This window comes from Thunnus thynnus, chromosome 6, assembly GCF_963924715.1.
Source record: "Thunnus thynnus chromosome 6, fThuThy2.1, whole genome shotgun sequence".
NCBI lineage: Eukaryota > Metazoa > Chordata > Actinopteri > Scombriformes > Scombridae > Thunnus > Thunnus thynnus.
Genome location: NC_089522.1, coordinates 31,185,054 through 31,202,127, shown reverse-complemented (window position 1 = coordinate 31,202,127; position 17,074 = coordinate 31,185,054). Strand labels below are relative to the sequence as shown.

General features: G+C 37.8%; 1 protein-coding gene and 2 long non-coding RNA genes across 4 annotated transcripts in view; 1 reads left to right on the top strand and 2 right to left on the bottom strand.

Annotated features, from left to right (window-relative positions):
- The window catches only part of srms (src-related kinase lacking C-terminal regulatory tyrosine and N-terminal myristylation sites), a 29,726-nt gene that overhangs the window by 9,409 nt on the left and 3,243 nt on the right, over positions 1 to 17,074 (top strand). Inside the window, exons 3-7 of the mRNA XM_067593355.1 lie at positions 1,956 to 2,122; positions 9,367 to 9,514; positions 11,543 to 11,701; positions 13,567 to 13,748; positions 15,402 to 15,558. Coding sequence (XP_067449456.1) covers positions 1,956 to 2,122; positions 9,367 to 9,514; positions 11,543 to 11,701; positions 13,567 to 13,748; positions 15,402 to 15,558 — 813 coding nt within the window. The remainder of the gene's footprint in view (positions 1 to 1,955; positions 2,123 to 9,366; positions 9,515 to 11,542; positions 11,702 to 13,566; positions 13,749 to 15,401; positions 15,559 to 17,074) is intronic.
- LOC137185106 (uncharacterized) lies at positions 6,652 to 11,508 on the bottom strand. Of its 2 annotated transcripts, none has more exons than XR_010928757.1 (4): positions 10,842 to 11,508; positions 9,349 to 9,465; positions 8,759 to 8,824; positions 6,652 to 6,888 (listed from the first exon to the last, which is right to left on the bottom strand). It is a non-coding gene; the product is annotated as an uncharacterized lncRNA (long non-coding RNA). The 2 variants fall into 2 exon arrangements; XR_010928756.1 differs by lacking the exon at positions 10,842 to 11,508 and adding an exon at positions 9,702 to 10,104.
- LOC137185105 (uncharacterized) overlaps positions 11,628 to 17,074 on the bottom strand; it is a 67,243-nt gene continuing 61,796 nt past the window's right edge. The window contains exons 4-7 of the long non-coding RNA XR_010928754.1: positions 16,977 to 17,037; positions 15,387 to 15,483; positions 13,641 to 13,771; positions 11,628 to 11,708 (exon numbers count right to left, since the gene is read on the bottom strand). This is a non-coding gene — a long non-coding RNA (uncharacterized lncRNA). The remainder of the gene's footprint in view (positions 11,709 to 13,640; positions 13,772 to 15,386; positions 15,484 to 16,976; positions 17,038 to 17,074) is intronic.

The window sequence follows — 17,074 nt, the reverse complement described above, 5'->3', positions numbered from 1 at the left end:
ACAGAAAATTATAAACATTGACAGATGATTAATAATTATACAATAATATAATAAAAGGCATTTTTTACAGACGTAATCACACAAACATTTACTACAGAGCTCATTTCTCTCAGATTATGACGAGATTTAATATATTTTACAGCTTTTACTGCACGTTGACTTTTCTCCCCACATAGACAGTTTCTGAAGATCAGGATATATATATGATTTATTAACCTATCAGTGTTAATAATATCTAGAAATGACATTTCTCTTACATCCATAAACGAGCCCGCCGGCTGAAGCTAATTAGTCAGTGAACAGTTTCAGATTTATGACTCTTCTTCTCAGGCTCTGATTCAGCGTGTTGGAAACAGGACTGATAAGTGTTCTTGTAGTAACCTACATTTGGGAGCCGGTTGTTCTTATCAGCCGACGCTCCCACACTCTCTAATGGACTCTCCGTGATATCAGCTGGAAGATATGTGTGATTAGTGACTTTAAAGCTTCTGTTATCGCTCTCCTCGAGTCCCCTGCAGCTTTTCTTCTTCTTTCTTCTGTCCCTCATGACTTTATCCTTTTTTTCTTTTCTTTTTCATCCTCTGGCTTCAACCATCTTCTGCTTCTGCATGTTTTCCTCCATCGACCTCCTTCCTCTACCTATCTGTCCTTCCCCCCAACCTCCCTCCTCTTCTTCAAGGTCCTTTATGTCCCGAGGGGAAAATACTGCAGTTAAAGACATTCAGTTTCCCTGAGCTGGTCCTCTGTAAATACGCATCGTCAGTACTCTGTGTGTATACATGCCTGCGTTAACGGCACAATTACACACATTTCTGCCTGATTTACTGCATCTCTCTGTCCTTCTTACAACCATATCAACACACGTTATGATGTTCTTGGAGCGTAATAATATATTGTGTCTGTTTATTGCTATGAGGGCTACATTCCTGTTAGTATCTAGTGGTGTATTTGGATGTTGCAGCCTGGTTGTAACGTACATCCTGAATGGATTAAAGCATCTTTCGAGTTATTCTGATGGTATAAAAAGTCAAAATCTCAACCGCCGCTTCCCATGTAGCTGCTGTTCCGCTAGTTTATGTGGAAAAAATTGGAAAATCTATCTTGGAAGTTGAACTTGGCGGAGCGATATCAGGCTGTAAACAACACTCGTTAGCTCGTCGCCGTGACGATGAGCAGACGAAGGAATGACTTCTTGAAAATCTTAGAGGATTCACATCCTTCCTGTGAATCATCATCATCCTCCTTTCAGATCCTTTGCCTTCAGGGATCTGGTTCAGAGTCCCAAAGAGCGTGCAAAGAAAAAACCATTCATCCCACATGTCACACATCAGTTAAACTGGTTATAAATGGATAAACCAGTTAATGTTTTAAATCCCATGTACCTGGCACTTCTTAAATTGGTCTTTCAAATCATTTTTAGCAACATATTTCTTGCTTTTTTTATGAAGTAGCATCTAATAGTCAGTCTAGTTGAGTTACACACTTTATTAGTTGCATGCAGGGAAAAAACAAGAGTTTTGCCAGAAAATTTACAACAGTTGTTCATTTTTAGCTCCAAAGATGAGAACCATCGGCCTTGTAGCAAAAACAAAACACAGCAGTCAAAATCCCCAGAACAAGTGCTGTTACAAGCAGTTTTATTGTGTCATAAAATGAATAAAAAATGATCCGCTGGTCCGACTAAAGCAGAGCCTGAAGGAGGAAGAGAAGATGTCAGAGGAAGCAGCGACAGTAACGGTAACAAGGGCAGATGATAAAAGACACGAGAATCATTTCCAGTCTCGTTTGATGGTGAAATAATCAGATTTTGATTGTAAAAGAACTCAATAAACGAAGACCAGATGGTTTTATTTCTGCCTTCGGGGAATAATTAAGTGTTAAGTGAGTGAGTGTGTGTGTGACTGTTTGTGCATTTAAACATATGACCATAATAATAACTCTCCTCTCTCTTACAGCTCGCAGCGAGGCGAAGGTGTACCACTTCAGGATCCAGCGCTCCACCATCGGCGCGTACTTCGTCTCAGATAAGATCTCCTTCGCCACGCTGGGAGAGCTGATCTCTTACTACCAGAAGAACCCTCGCAGCCTGGGAGTGCTGCTGGAGGAGCCCTGTGCACAGCAGGTAGGACTCAGACACACGGAAACAAACGTTTTCTACTTCTATTCTTGTGAAGGACTCTCACCGACGTACTATTTATTAACGGTGGATCAAATGTCTGCGTGTGATATGGAGGGTTCAGGCTCTGCAGTTCCTCTGAGCTTTACAGATTTTAGTAGTTTTATTGTCTTTCAGCTCATTGTTTTGGTTTTATGGCCTCCTTCACAGTTTTGGTTCATACGTCAACCCTGTTTTTAGCCGCAGCAGGAAGCTGTTTTCAGGAACAAATGCCTAAAAAAAAAAAATCCACTGTATAAAACCTGCTCAGCATCAAACAGCAGACACACAGTTAGTGAGTAGCTGGTGAACATAGTGGAGCATTTAGGAGCCAAGAAAAATTTCCCCTTAGGGATGATAAAATGAAGAGCCAGATACTTTCCTCAGGAGTTGGTGGAGAGCAAAACAGACCTGAAAGAGAAAGAACAGGATTTAAATATAGACTCAAACCTGCAGTGCAGAACTTTTACATATAAATGAACGTTTGTTACATTAAAGCCGTCGCTAAACGAGTTCACACATCACCGCCAGATAAATCTCTCTGTATTTAACAGTATGCAGAGTTTTTAATCTGTGCAGTGCTGGTCGATTAAATGCATACTGAGCATGCTCACTAGAAACTTCTGCTGGCTGAGCGCTAACTTGCAGTTAGCTCTCTGCTAACTTGAATGGGGATAAAACCATTAAATTGGGCTCTTCTAGACTTTCCTAATGTTATTGTACTGAATTGATCAAATTCTTATAGTGAAACAAGTCATTTCGTGGGGGTTGTGTGACGCTAAAAACAATTTATCCACCGTTTTACAGCCACAACATTAGCGGCGGAGTAGCCTACAGAGTAGCGTATGACGTAAGCACGCGTCAACAGTGTCTTTGTATTTACTCTCACTGCCAGAAGGGGGAGACAAACGTCCTGCACTCCAGCTTTAAAGTCGTCTGGTGGCCAGAAACACAACTCGAAATGAATGTTGGTACATGTGCTGCGTAAATAAGGCACTGTTTGCTAACACATTCACCATAACAACTTTATACGTTGATAATATGTCAGTGTTGCATTTACAACTTGTTCCACTGCCCCCCAAGTGGCCAAAAAATTCATAAATTGATTAATTAATGCACTTTTAAACTAAATCTGATTCTTAGCTTTAATGAAGACCGAACAAAATCTCCTCACCTTCCAAAAATGTCCTCACAAAGATAGAAGTACAAGAGCAAACATGTCAGAATATACACACACTCCATGTTTATGTACAATGTATGTAAATATAGTATATGTACATGTATTTATATATACATATAGTTATGATGTGAATGTTTTGATTAGTTAAAGTCTGACATTAGTTTATCACGTCTGTGTTGTCAGTAGTGCAAAACACACCTGAACTAACATTTGTAGAACATTTATAAACATTAAATTATATGTTAAGACTTTATTGATCAGAAAATAAGAAATTAAATGTTACACCAGCACATCGAACCCTGTTATGGAAACTAAATACATGCAAAAGCTATTTTGACCAAGTGTGCAGTTCCAGTTCTCCAAAGCAAAGTGACAGTAAATGTAAAGTATATGAATGTTTAGTATGATGTGAATATAATTATAACATTTATAGAAAACTCTCAAAGAAATAAAAGCACAGTGTTTTCCAAAGTTATGAAATTAACAGGACATAAACAGTATTAAGAACAAATACAAGAGCTTAAGATGTAAGTATATCAGACTATAATTAAAAACTGTAAAAAACCCAAAAACACAGAAAATTAATAAATATAATAAATATTGTGCTGCATTTCACCAACAGTTCTGTATTTACCACAGTAACAATCACAGAAGCTGAAATGATAGAAAAGACACAACATTCATGTAAATTATGATTATATTACTCATATTAGGACACTTCAGAGTTAATTCATGCAAAAGAAAACTGGTCTGTGTTGTTTTGTTGTGTTTAATTTGGCTCTTTAAAGTGTGTTTAGGTTAATTGTCTGTTTACACACGAATTACCTTCTTCAGTCTCATTTTAATTAATTTCCCGACTGATCAGGACAGTAAAATATGGCTCCTGCGTCTGTGTTTATGCATCTCTCCTCACGTGACGTCTCTCCAGCCAATCACGCTCGCTGTGATGATGACAGTGACTCACGAGCACGGCCGTCGTTCTACCGCGAGAGATATTTTACTGCTGCATCCATGTAGAAATAAAAGTAAAGAAAATGAGTTATTAATTAATTTATTTATTTATGTATTGAACAGCGATGCTTTTGTTTTCAGTGTTGGGACATTTTTATTTGAGTGAATCCTGAAAGACTTAAGTTATCTCCTTCCACACATCATATAATTACATTAGCATTTTTTTTTTTAAACAGTGGTTTGATTTATAGCCGGTGTCAAAAAGTCGTTCATCTCAAAAAATAAGTGTTTTCTGAAATTACACATTTACACCTATTTGTTCTCTTGGTTAAGACTCACGTATGATAATTTTCCTCTAAATAGGATAATTTTAAGCCTCTTGTATGACCTGTATGTATCTGTAGCCTCTTTTAGCTGAGGGTGACACACACACACACACACACACACACACACACACACACACACACAAACACACACACACAAACACACACACACACACAGTCATGTTTCCATGACTTCAGGGGACATTACATTGACTTACATTCATTTTCTGGAGACTTATCCTAATCTTAACCTTAACATAACCCTAAACTAACCTTAACTTTAAACTAAGTCTTCACCCTAAAATTAAAGGGGACGTATTATGCTTTTCCTTATTTTCAGACATATATATAAATATATAATGTCACAATGTCGGATGTTCATGTTAAAAGTGGCCAACCTGTCAAATAACGAGGTAAACGTATGTAGCAGTGATCACTGTGAGCAGAAAGCAGCAGCTCTGCTCTGAATGTTTGGTTTCCAACACTTTTTTCTACTTTCAGCCCGAGCTGACGTCAGTTCGTGACAGATTTCTTTATATGGATATCTGCTACGTGCACAGCGTGCAAGTTCGCTGCTCTGCTCCGAGAGTATATACGCCAAGCCACGATGCCATTACACAGCACAGCAAAGTAAAATAAGTAGTTTACCTGTTTTGAGGTGTGCTGGTTGTCTGCAGCTCTTCATCAAACATCATCATCACTGTGGCTGTTTCTGCTCGTACTCTTCCTCCCTGCTTTATTTCTAACTGATCCACTGAACAAATATCTCCAAATGTTCTTGTTTCGACCGGTTTTTAGTGCCGCCAGTGAAACTCTGCTAAGTCAGAGAGGAACACGTCTTACTTCCTGTAAATTCTTCACAATAAAAGTCTCCCATTAGTTGCACATTTAAAAGCTTTTAATTTGAAGCAATAAAGCAGGAAATGTTTGGTTTGCAATGACGGTAAAGTTGCGCAACGCTGATACGTAAAGCTGACCAATCAGAACAGAGTGGGCTCATCGGGAGGCGGGCCTTAAAGAGACAGGAACTACAACGGAGTGTTAAAGAAAATGAGTATATTGAGGGGCTGCATAAAAGATAAAAGGAGTTTTTTTTAACTTTGAATCATGCAGCACTACTCTTGTGGAGTCCAAAAATAAAAAATTTAGAGCTAAAATAGGTCATAATAGGTCCTCTTTAATGATTTATGTTAAGGAGACTTGCTTTTTGAACAGATTAAGTAGATCCAAAAGTCTGAGGCCACTTTCAGATGTTGTTTGATCAGATTTGATTGACATGCTGGCAACAAACAACCCGCCTACTCAAAACCAGCGAGAACAGCTCAGATTAAAAAAAACACAAAATATATAAATCTCTGATGTGAAATAATCGAAACTGTGAAACTTTGACAGCAGACGTTGAGTCAGACAGTGGTTGTTTACAGAATTAGGCTTCATGTCTCTGCACACTGTCGATGAGTGAAGTTGTTCCAGATTCTCAGCTTGATTTTTGGCAAACTGGTGTTAAACTTAATAGGATCTGAACTTCAGCTGCTTCACATTTTGTAGTATTTCTCAATGAAAAGCAGCCAGTAATGACTCATAAGTCTCCAGCTAACAGTTACCACTGATGTTAATACATTTCAAGGCAACAAAAGCACCGGTTTTTAATCCAGAATATTCCGGTATCTATTGTCTCCGCAGTAGGAAAATGAAACAAAGTGCGACAAAGCTCCTTAATTGATCTTTCTATTGTTGCACTGCAGCAGGAATTTAATGAATGCTGTCCTGTGCTTTACAGGAATAAATTAATACTAAAGAGGCAAACATATTTGGAGTGTAATTAATCAGAGAATAAAATATTTGGAACAGTTTTAGAATAAGATAACGCGGCGGTGCTGTAATTACACGCGCTATCTCTGCACTGCAGCTTAAATTAAACCCCCGGCGAGCTGTATCCTTTATTCATGGCTCATCGTTTGCAGCCCGGCGGGAGACAACAGAGCAGAGGAGCTTCCTCACTATCTGGAGACTCTCTGCAAAATCAGAAACCACAAGCACTCTTTGCTTTTTTTTTTTTTCGGATAACTGCAATTACACATGCAGAATAATGCTGAAGGTTAATGGAATATGACAAAATATTTACATATATTAAAAAAAAAAAAAAACAAGCATCAAGTTGCAGCTTTTTTTCCAAATGGATGAAAAGTATTTTAGGATAGAAATCAGCATTCAGTGATTCCTCCCTCTTCTCTCTCTTCCCTTCCAGCGGAGGCTGTGAGTCTGAGGCCGCGGACACACTGAGGCAGAAACACACACACACACACACACGTTGACCTAGGTCACTTGTGGGGACATTACATAGACTTACATTCATTTCTTGGAGACTTACCATAACATTAACCTTAACTACTGACCCAAAAATCAGCTTTTTTCCAATTGGAGACATGACTTTTGTCCTCAACTAGACAAGTTGTCCCCAGTTAACTGGTGTTTAGTCTGAAATTTGTCCCTGAAAGTAGCCTGTGACAGACACAAACAAAAACACACACACACACTGACCTAGGTCACTTGTGGGGACATTACATAGACTTACATTCATTTCCTGGAGACTTACCTTAACCACTGACCCAAAAATCAGCATTTTTCCAATTGGAGACGCGACTTTTGTCATCAGTTAACTGGTGTTTAGTCTGAAATTTGTCCCTGAAAGTAGCCTGTGACAGACACACATACACCAAACATAAACACACAAACATGAGAAGCTAACAGGCTGTAAATCAGAACATAGACAGAAAATTTACAGAACATTTTTACTTTTTTTATATTTTCATTTGAAATCTTTTTTTTTTACTTCATTTCATTGTATGATTTTTTTAAACTTAAGTTATTTTATTAACATATTGATTTTTTATAACATTGTTATAAACAGTAAATATCAGAATCAGTTTATTAATTGTAAAAGTATTGAATATCTATTCCATTTGCATTTCATGACTCTGCTGCAGCGTATAGATCTGCAGTGACTTTGTTATCGTCTTAGTCGTCATGCCGACACACTGCTGGTGTTTTGAACGCAACACGGTTCATATTCAAACCATCTGTGTGCAGCTGGAAGTAAATTTTGGGGGTTTTGATTTACTGTTGAGCACTAAAACAAAATCATCAAGCAAAACAACACTGTACAGCTGTACAGCTCCGAGGCCAAAATGTTTGTCTTTTTAAATGAATTCCTGAATATCATATTTATGATTGAGCATCTCTCATCATCTCACTATTTTCATCATTTATATGTTGCTTAGCAACGGCTCTCTGGCAGCTTCGCTGGACCGAACCACAGTCTGATGATCACTGAGGCCTCAAACACCAGAATAAATCTGCTTTTAGAAAATGAAACTCTCAGTCATTTAGATCCTTTTTAATGTTCCACCAGTTAAATGTTTTACCAGTAAAAGGGTAGCTAATTATGCTTTCAATCACTTTTTATCGACTTGGCTCAACTTCTCGTTTCTGGCAGTCATGCAGCCGAGAGAGATGGTCGATAAAAACTGATGGTTTGTGGCCTCGTTTGTATCAGGAGGATATAAATATGTCGAGCTTTTTTGTTACTAAAAGCAGATTTATGCTGCTGTTTAAACGCCTCGTTACTTCTCCAGCAGACAGTGTTCAATCTCGAGTGGATTCGTCAAAATTAAAGCAATCTGTAAGATTTTGGGATCAGCAAAATAGTGTTTCTGTGCTTTAAGTTACCATCCTTTAAAAAGAGCCGTGATAAGAAATAAAACTTGATGTCCTTGTGATGAGAAAACAACAAAGTTTATAATTATTTTCATAGTATTTTCAGTGTAAAATGTAGCGAGAGGCTAAAACTGAATGTCATTCATTTTGATTTAAATGTCTAAAGCAACAATGCTGATGGTTTGTGAATGATGAATAATTATTTAATTTATTAATCATGTTTTTTTGTTTTTTTTAACCAAATCATTTCACTGTTTTATTTCATTTCATGTTCATCGAAGCACTTTGATCATTAGAATAAAATGTTTTGTAGCAGCTGATTGTTAACGACAATAAATTTGTCATAAAATTTCTGAGTCTGTGTGACGTTTGTTGAGCTTCAGTGTTCATTCATTCATTCATTCATTCATTCATTCATTCATCTTTCCTCACCTCACACGATGCAGCTGATCTGTCGATATGTCATCAAAAGGGAAATCAGTACGACGTGCATCAAACCTGGACAAAAAAAACAACTTTAAGAACATGTGAAAGTAAAAAGAATATTTAAATTTGACAAGTTTTAGGCTGTTAAATCAGACTTTTTTTCCTCTTGCATCACAAGAGAACATCCTCTTGTTTCCAGCTGTTTCCTGTTAGTGTCAGACAATCAAGTCCACAATCCAAAATGTTCTCCATCTTAATTAAAAGCACTGTGAAACTTTCTTCTCTTTACTCTCAACTCTTTTGTCTGAACTGGTGTCCAGTTAGCATCCAAGCTTTACCCAGCAGGAGCACAATATTTCTAAAATCACGCAGGAATCATAGAAACTCTGCAACAAAGCAGCTTTAGCAGACCCTCCGTGTTTTTACAGAGTACGTGTTTCTGTGTCTCAGCACCTCAAATCGTGCAGAGTGTGGAGTTACTGTAAAACTGATGAATGAAACAATATTTAAGCTGCACATTTAAGTTTGTATCTGCAGCGTTTCTTGTCCTCTTGTTCTAAACTGTTCTGAGAGTTTTGAGGCTGGTCTGGACTCACCTTGTGGTCTTTGTGCAGCGGGAACTCTTCGACATGGAGCCGTGGGAGAGACCGCGAGAGGAGTTCAGGCTCCACAAGAAACTGGGAGAAGGACACTTCGGAGAGGTGTGGGAGGCTCTGTGGACCACGGAGAACACGAAAGTGGCCATAAAGACGCTCAAACAAGGTACAGATGCAGGCAGATACTATGAAGAATGTAAATTATATGATTTAAGATTGTTTTTGAGATAATCTGTGGAGCTTAAAGTATCCTGTAGATGACATGTTGAATGCATTTCCCTCCTTATTAATCATTTGCAGATTATTTGAAAGTTGTGTAACCAGCATTGTTAACATCCATCTAGTCAGCTCACAGTCATCTTCTTCTTCCCTCTATTGTGTTGCAACACGACCGTCACTCATCATATTGTGTCACCAAGAACACACACATGCATTCGTGTCCTCGCACAAGACACTCATCAAAACATTGCTCCGTAGCACTACTAGTGGTCAGAAACTCCCCAGGATGCCTTTTAACAAGAGCAGTGAAAACAGGTCAAATATCAAACATCAAATATGAAACCAGGATGTCCAAAAAATCTCATCAGATGCTGAAACATGTCACAGCACAGTTTAAGTTTTAACAAAGCACAACCGAGTAAAGTTATCATGGCCGACACTTGCCAAGTTAACACGATATGGGATATTAAAGCCCCTGGAAAGGCAAATCCATGATTGGCAATTAATTATGTAATTTGGGATCTAATGTGCATATTAGTTATAGTAGTTAGTATTATAGTAAACATCTAAAAAGTATGAGAACACAGCCTTTGACATAGCCTATGTAGTTCTTTAGAAAGTTTCTCTCCCTTCCCTTGTTACTGGGTTGCAGTTAGGCGGGGCTAAGCTAGGGAATTTATTACGTAATAAATACCTGCCCAATCATATTTAGGAGAAGGATGATTGATGTGGCCATCTGACCAAGCTGACTTCACAACACTTACTCTCGTCTCCCGCATGAGAAAACAATGCAGTGCACTTTTCTTTGCTTTTAGCTAGAATGAGAATTCAAATTAGCCTGATATGGTTTGAAAGTTACTGTGTTAAGCTAACTAGCAGACTTGGTTACACCATCCAAATCTGTATTAATCACTGAGTGGATAAGAAGCTAAAAAGTGTAGCATAGCAATGCTAATGCTAACAGTTTCATGTAAGTGAATGAAAAATGCTAAAACACTTAGCTTCATAGTCTGGGAGGTATAGTTCAATAAAAACAGATATGTGTGGTCTACTCTAGTCTGCTAGTTAGCCGATTAGTCAAGATAACTGGTAGACCACTGGGGTAATTGATAATAAGCTCAAAAGTTTTGAATAGAAAAGCTAATGCTAACCGTTTCATGTAAGTGAATGGAAGATGCTAAAACGATTAGCATCATACTCCAGGAGGTATAGTTAAATAAAAACACAGTTTCACACATTTCAAGCCACATTTCCAGAGGTTTTAAGTAACTTACCTGGAATATGATGCTGATGCAGTTTGTTACCAACAACACTTGTTTGTTCATGTAGGAAAGATGGAGGGAAACACAGTGTGATGGATGAAACCATAACGAGAAGGATGGAGAGCAGTGATGAGTAAAATATTTCAGTAACAGAGATATAGAGGGATGAATTAAGTCACTCATTTTGAATGTGCAGAGAAAGATATTTAAAGTGTAAAAGGTTTAAACAGTGTAGCAGGAATTAATGGAGGTTAGACGGAGGTGAGAGATTTCATAAGGAGATGACAGAGAGAGGAATAAAAAGAGTGAGAGGATGGTGGGTAAAAATTTGAGAGACGTGTGGGAAGTTGCATGAAGAAGAGAAAACGGACGGGTGGTTTTAAACAAGGCTACGATTATTTTCTCAATTAATGGTTTTGTCTATAAAATTTCAGAAAATAACTTCTTCAAATGTCTTGTTTTATCTGATCAACAGTCCAAAATCCAAAAAATATTCAGTGTACAATCCTGTACGACACAGAAAGGTTTCATATCCTCACATTTGAGAAGCTGCAACCAGGAAATATTTGACATTTTTTGCTTTAAAAATGACTAAAATGATTATCTGATTATTAAAATAGTTGCTCTGATAAAAAGAAAGCAGCATAAATAGCAGTGAAAAGCAGGAAAAAACAAAGGAATTCACCGAAGTTTGTTTCTCTTCCTCCTTCCAGAGGACACGAAGCAGGACGAGTTCGTGAAGGAGGTTCAGGCGTTGAAGAGCCTCCATCACCCCAAACTGATCCAGCTGTTGGCGATGTGCTCCAGAGGAGAGCCGGTCTACATCGTGACCGAACTCATGAGCAAAGGAAGCCTCAAGTCCTACCTGGCCTGTGAGCGCTGACTGACACACACACACACGAACGAACACACACACACACACACACACGCGCGCAACGATGCATGAGTTGCTCATAAAACGCCTCACGTATATACATGTCATTCCTTGTGCAACAGTCGTCTGGTGTTAACTCACTTCCTTATCAACAATCAGTGTTTTGATTGGTTTACTTCCTGTTTCTGAAAGAGGGGACTCCGCTGTTGCTTTAATATGCAAAGAGGTTTAGAACAGGAAGTTAATTTATTCTTTTTTTGTGTGTGTTTAAGAATTTCAGCCCTTACCGCAGGGTTTTTTTTTTTTTTGGAAAGCGCCTCTGAAACAGTATTTAGGCCGAGTGACGTTAAATCTGTCCTCTTAAATCCAAAGCAAATGGAATTATAATCTACGTTCTGGCAGCAGCAGCAGAGAAATATTGTTCTGACGTTTTACAAAAGACTTTAATCACAGGGGAGTATTAGCGAGCAAGTGTGAAGGGTTTGATTTAGATATTTCACATACCGGTAGACGCTCTATATGTGTGTGTGTGTGCATGTCATTACTGTGTACATATCTGCCTTCTGCATAGAATAGAAGCTTCACGGTTGGAAGAAATACGACTTCCTCCAGAATATGGTCCATGTTCTACACGTTTCATTAAACGTGCAGACTGTCGTAATCGTATCACCTCTCTACCTCTGACATCGTTATCCGCTGTGTGTAAATATAAATGAATAAAAGCAGGACAGGTTTTATTATAACTAACATCCTTAGCAACCAGTTTAATGCTGCAGGAATGTCGTGTGTTCCTCGGATATCGTTCCTTTACAGCGTGATAACTGTTCATCTGCCTGGCAATAATCATTCAACTTTATGACTCGTTTATTATTAACTCCTAAAACTTGACCTGCAGTAGAATAAGAGGAAGAAATGCTGCTGCTCATTCAACAAAGAGTTTCTGGGAATAAAGGGCCACTCCCAATATCTGATAACGAGTTTGAATGCACTTTCTTTTTTTTTTTAGTCGCTTTGAACAAGAGCGTAATGTAATGCAAAAATAATGCACATGAAAGTGACATTAGTCGACTGATAATTGGCAACTATTTTGATACCGTGCTATCATATTTTGTCCTGTCATGCCTGAATGAGGCTGTAACAGAAAGATGAGGCCAACAATGTTACATATCCCATGTACGGTACCGGTCAAAAGTTTGGACACACCTTCCCATTCACTTGAATGAGAAAGTGAAAGTGTGGTACGGTATGAAAAGGGCTTATAAAAAGATACAGTCGGTTCACGATCTTTCCTGGTTTTGTGTAAAAACGCATTTAAAAGTTGATGTGAAGCTCATATGAGGCTTCAGCAGTCTGAGTTAGTCATATCAAGTGGATATCTGACACATTTACAGTCTTTTTAGCATCAAATTCCCTCTTTGTGTTTCCCTGTTGAGCTGCAGGTGGAAGTATAGTAACAAAAAGAGGGACTTTAGCGCTAAAAAGACTGTAACGTTGAAAGATATCTACTTTATTTGACTCATTTGGACGCTGAAGCTTCATATTAAGCTTCAGATAAACTTTGAAATACATCACTCCCATTGTGAGTGCATTATGAAGGGATCTTCTAACGGTCAGTATGAACAGGAGGAATGATTACAGCAAGAAAAACAACTTAACTATTGTTTTCAGACAGAATTGAAACACTGTGAACTCGTCCTTTAACACTCAAAAAGGTGGATTTACTGTTGCTTTTAAAAACACTGATGCATTTGAGAAGTTTACCTTATTTTTGTTGAATCACATGATCTGCCTGGAAGACAAATCTATGCTGTTCACCTGCTCAGCTGACTGTATCTGTGTGTGTGTGTGTGTGTGTGTGTGTAGCTGCTGAAGGCCAGGTGCTGACGTCAGCTCATCTGATCTACATGGGCAGTCAGATCGCGGAGGGCATGGCCTACCTGGAGGACAGAAACATCGTCCACAGAGACCTGGCAGCCAGGAACATCCTGGTGGGAGATGATCTGGTCTGCAAGGTGGCCGACTTCGGATTGGCTCGTATTATTAAGGTTAGGATGGTGTGTGTGTGCGTCTATGTGAGAGAGAGAAAAAGAGAGAGAGAGGTGGATTATATTTGTTGTTTCATCTGTCAAGACCCATTTTCTTATTTTAGAATAACACTAATTCTTTATCCGTGTTCTTTTTTTTTAAATATTTATGATGTGCTCTCTTGCTCCGATGGAAGCTCATGAATACTTAATGCATCACTTCTCCCTCTTTCTGCTGCTCCCGATGTAATGTTAAAAATAACTGATGCAGCACTCATTTGTGCATAACCTACTTCTGTTTGTGTGTAATATAATAACAATAACACAATATTTTATTCATACAGATCCTCCAAAACTTTACATGAGCTAAAGAAGAGGCAGCTCAAAGGTTCTGTGTGGAATACTTACAGTAAACATTAATACATCATTAGCACGTTGCTTGTGAGACAATAATATTTACAGTAAATAAATCAGAACGCCTTGAAAATACATCATGTAGTAAAAAGCAGGAACATGTAGCGTCTGAATACTCACCACAGTACAGTTTTTATCCATCATGTCTCTGTTTAAAGCTGAAAGCTGTAACCTCCTGGGTTTTTTTTGTAAATAATATTTTTATGATGCTTTTAAATACAAACAGACAAATCCAACAATACACAGCGGCCGCAAGAACTAAAGAGACAAAGTAGTCTCTGTCCTTTAAGTAGGACTCAAACCAGTTTAGTTCTGTGCCAGAAATTGTTTACACACAACAATGACATGATATCACAAGTGTGTTGGATGTCTTTTTGAACATTTCAAGTTACCTAACATGTTGAAAGTTTTTAGTTGGAAACATAGACTCTAAAAAATATGGACGTCACCCGTTGGTTTGCGAACTGCCGTTTTGAAGCCTCGAGTTTAGCGATTGGACTGTCGCCATCTTTGATTTTTGGTGCCAGAAGTGACCATATTTGGACGATCGCGTGGAGCGTGGACCATTAAAACTTAATGGAAAAACTGAACATCCCAATCCTTTTAGGGTGTAACGCTGAATGAGACTTTTTTTAGGTGACAAAATGTTAAAATTAACTTCCATGAACTGAAAACACTGAAATAGCAGCAGCTACGCCTTTACCCTGTGAATCAGGGGTTACACCATGGTTACATTACATAATCAACATTGTTTCCGTGGTAGCGACTTATCAATCACAATACAAGGTAGCCACACCTTAAAGCATATCCTGCTTTATCATCTATTTTACTCTAAATGGGACCATAATTGACAAAACAGACATCATGCTGTATTAAAGAAGACTTGATACCAGTATTTGAGACCATAAACTCATTAGGAAAGTGTTTACTGAGGTAATAAATCAAGTGAGAATTAGGGTCATTTTCGCATAGACTTCCATACAATCGGACTTTTGTTTGCAGCCAGTGGAGTCGCCCCCTGCTGGCTGTTAGAGAGGATGCAGGTTTAAGGTACTTTTAGTGTACTTTTTGAAAGCAAATGGAGCAAATAGAGGCAGTGGATTTGGGTTAAATAAGAGGAAACACTGTCTGGAGTTTATGGGAAACGTATTCTTAAATTTGAGAGTCACAAAATGTGACATTGTGCACCTTTTTAAAACTAAAATGCGTGTTATTCTCAGTGTGTTAACCCTTCGCCTCCATCACCTTGTGTTTCTCCAGGACAGTGTGTATACGGCCAGTCGAAGCACAAAGATCCCGGTGCGTTGGACGGCTCCCGAGGCGGCGATCTACCAGCGGTTTTCTGTAAAATCAGACGTTTGGTCATTCGGGGTGCTGCTGTACGAGATGATGTCACGTGGCAAAATGCCTTATGAAGGTATAATGTTGAACCGCTGCCCCTTTGTAGCAGGTTGATTCATGTATGTTAACCTATGTACAGTATTTAACAAGCTGGGAACTATTTGTAGTATGCACAACGCTCCCAGTTATGTAACAGACTGGTGGGTGTAAAGTTACAACTTAAATGTTGGGTGTGGAAATAATTCTACTGTTTCTATTGTGTAGGTAACTGTCAGTTTAGTACCAGCTATGTATCACTATACTGTTATGAAGTTCTACGGCAGTATTATTCTGTTAATATAGTGGAATAATGTAATCAGAGAGCAGTTTTAATCATCTATATCTGTTATTATATCAAACATTAAGTCTTATGATAGTTCTTTTGTATGTTTGTTAGAGATAAGGCAATATTCTGTATTTTATTTATTGTTAACAAATTCCAGTACAGCAGGAATGAGCTAGAACTGGCGCCACAGACAAGATGTTTAAGTTGAAGGACAACATATTGTTGATTTTAAAGACTTAAATCTTTAAAAAACAATAGGTCACAAATCTCTAGTTTTGTTTTTTAAATAAGCTTCATTATTTCCTAAAACAGCTGGGCACTGCAGTAATGCAACAAACATTAGGAGGAAATGGAGCATTTGTTTGGGACTATTTTCATTGGAGGATTAATACATTTGGTGGTCAGGATGTACAATGGAGCTCTAAAGCACAGAGATTTATCCTCTGATGTTTATTTAATATAAATATCAATTCATCTTTTTCTCCCAATCTATTAGTGCTGCAACTAACGGTTATATTCATCACTGATTAATCTGTCGATTATTTTCTTAATTAATGGATTAGTTGTTTGGTCTATAAAATGTCAGAAAATGATGAAACGTGTTAAACACTGTTTCCCAAAGTCTTGTTTTGTCCCCAACAACAGTCCACAACTCAAATATATTCAGTTTACAGTCATATAGGCCAGAAAATATTCACATTTGAGAAGCTGGAATCAGAGAATTTGGACATTTGTTTCTTAAAAAAATGACTCCAATTGATTAATTGATTGTCTCTCTTTTATATTTTTGTTATTTTATCTTATATTTTATCTATACTTTCTTTATTTTAGTGCAATATGAATATAAAGTTGAAAAACTGAACTGAACCTGTTCCTTATATACTATATAGTATGGCTGAATTTGCTCCATTGTCGTCCAAAAACTATTAAACTATTTACTATATAATTATGACCTATTTTATAAATAAATGTCTTTAATGGGAACCAGTGGGTTCAGGGCCACAGACAGGGAAGGGAAATCAGAATGTATTGATAAACTGATTAACACATTGTTGGTTTTAGTCTTTTCATAGGATTAGTTGACAATGAGAAAAAGATATAACACTAATATTATGTTCTTTTAAGACTTAATATCTTCACTCATGTTGCCAGAGTCATGTTGACTTTACCTTTCAAAGTTGAGCTGTTGCAGCAATTCTTGATGTTATCATAGTTGAGGATGCCAGACATCTACAAAAGAAAACAGGTTAAAAATGATTAATCTTTT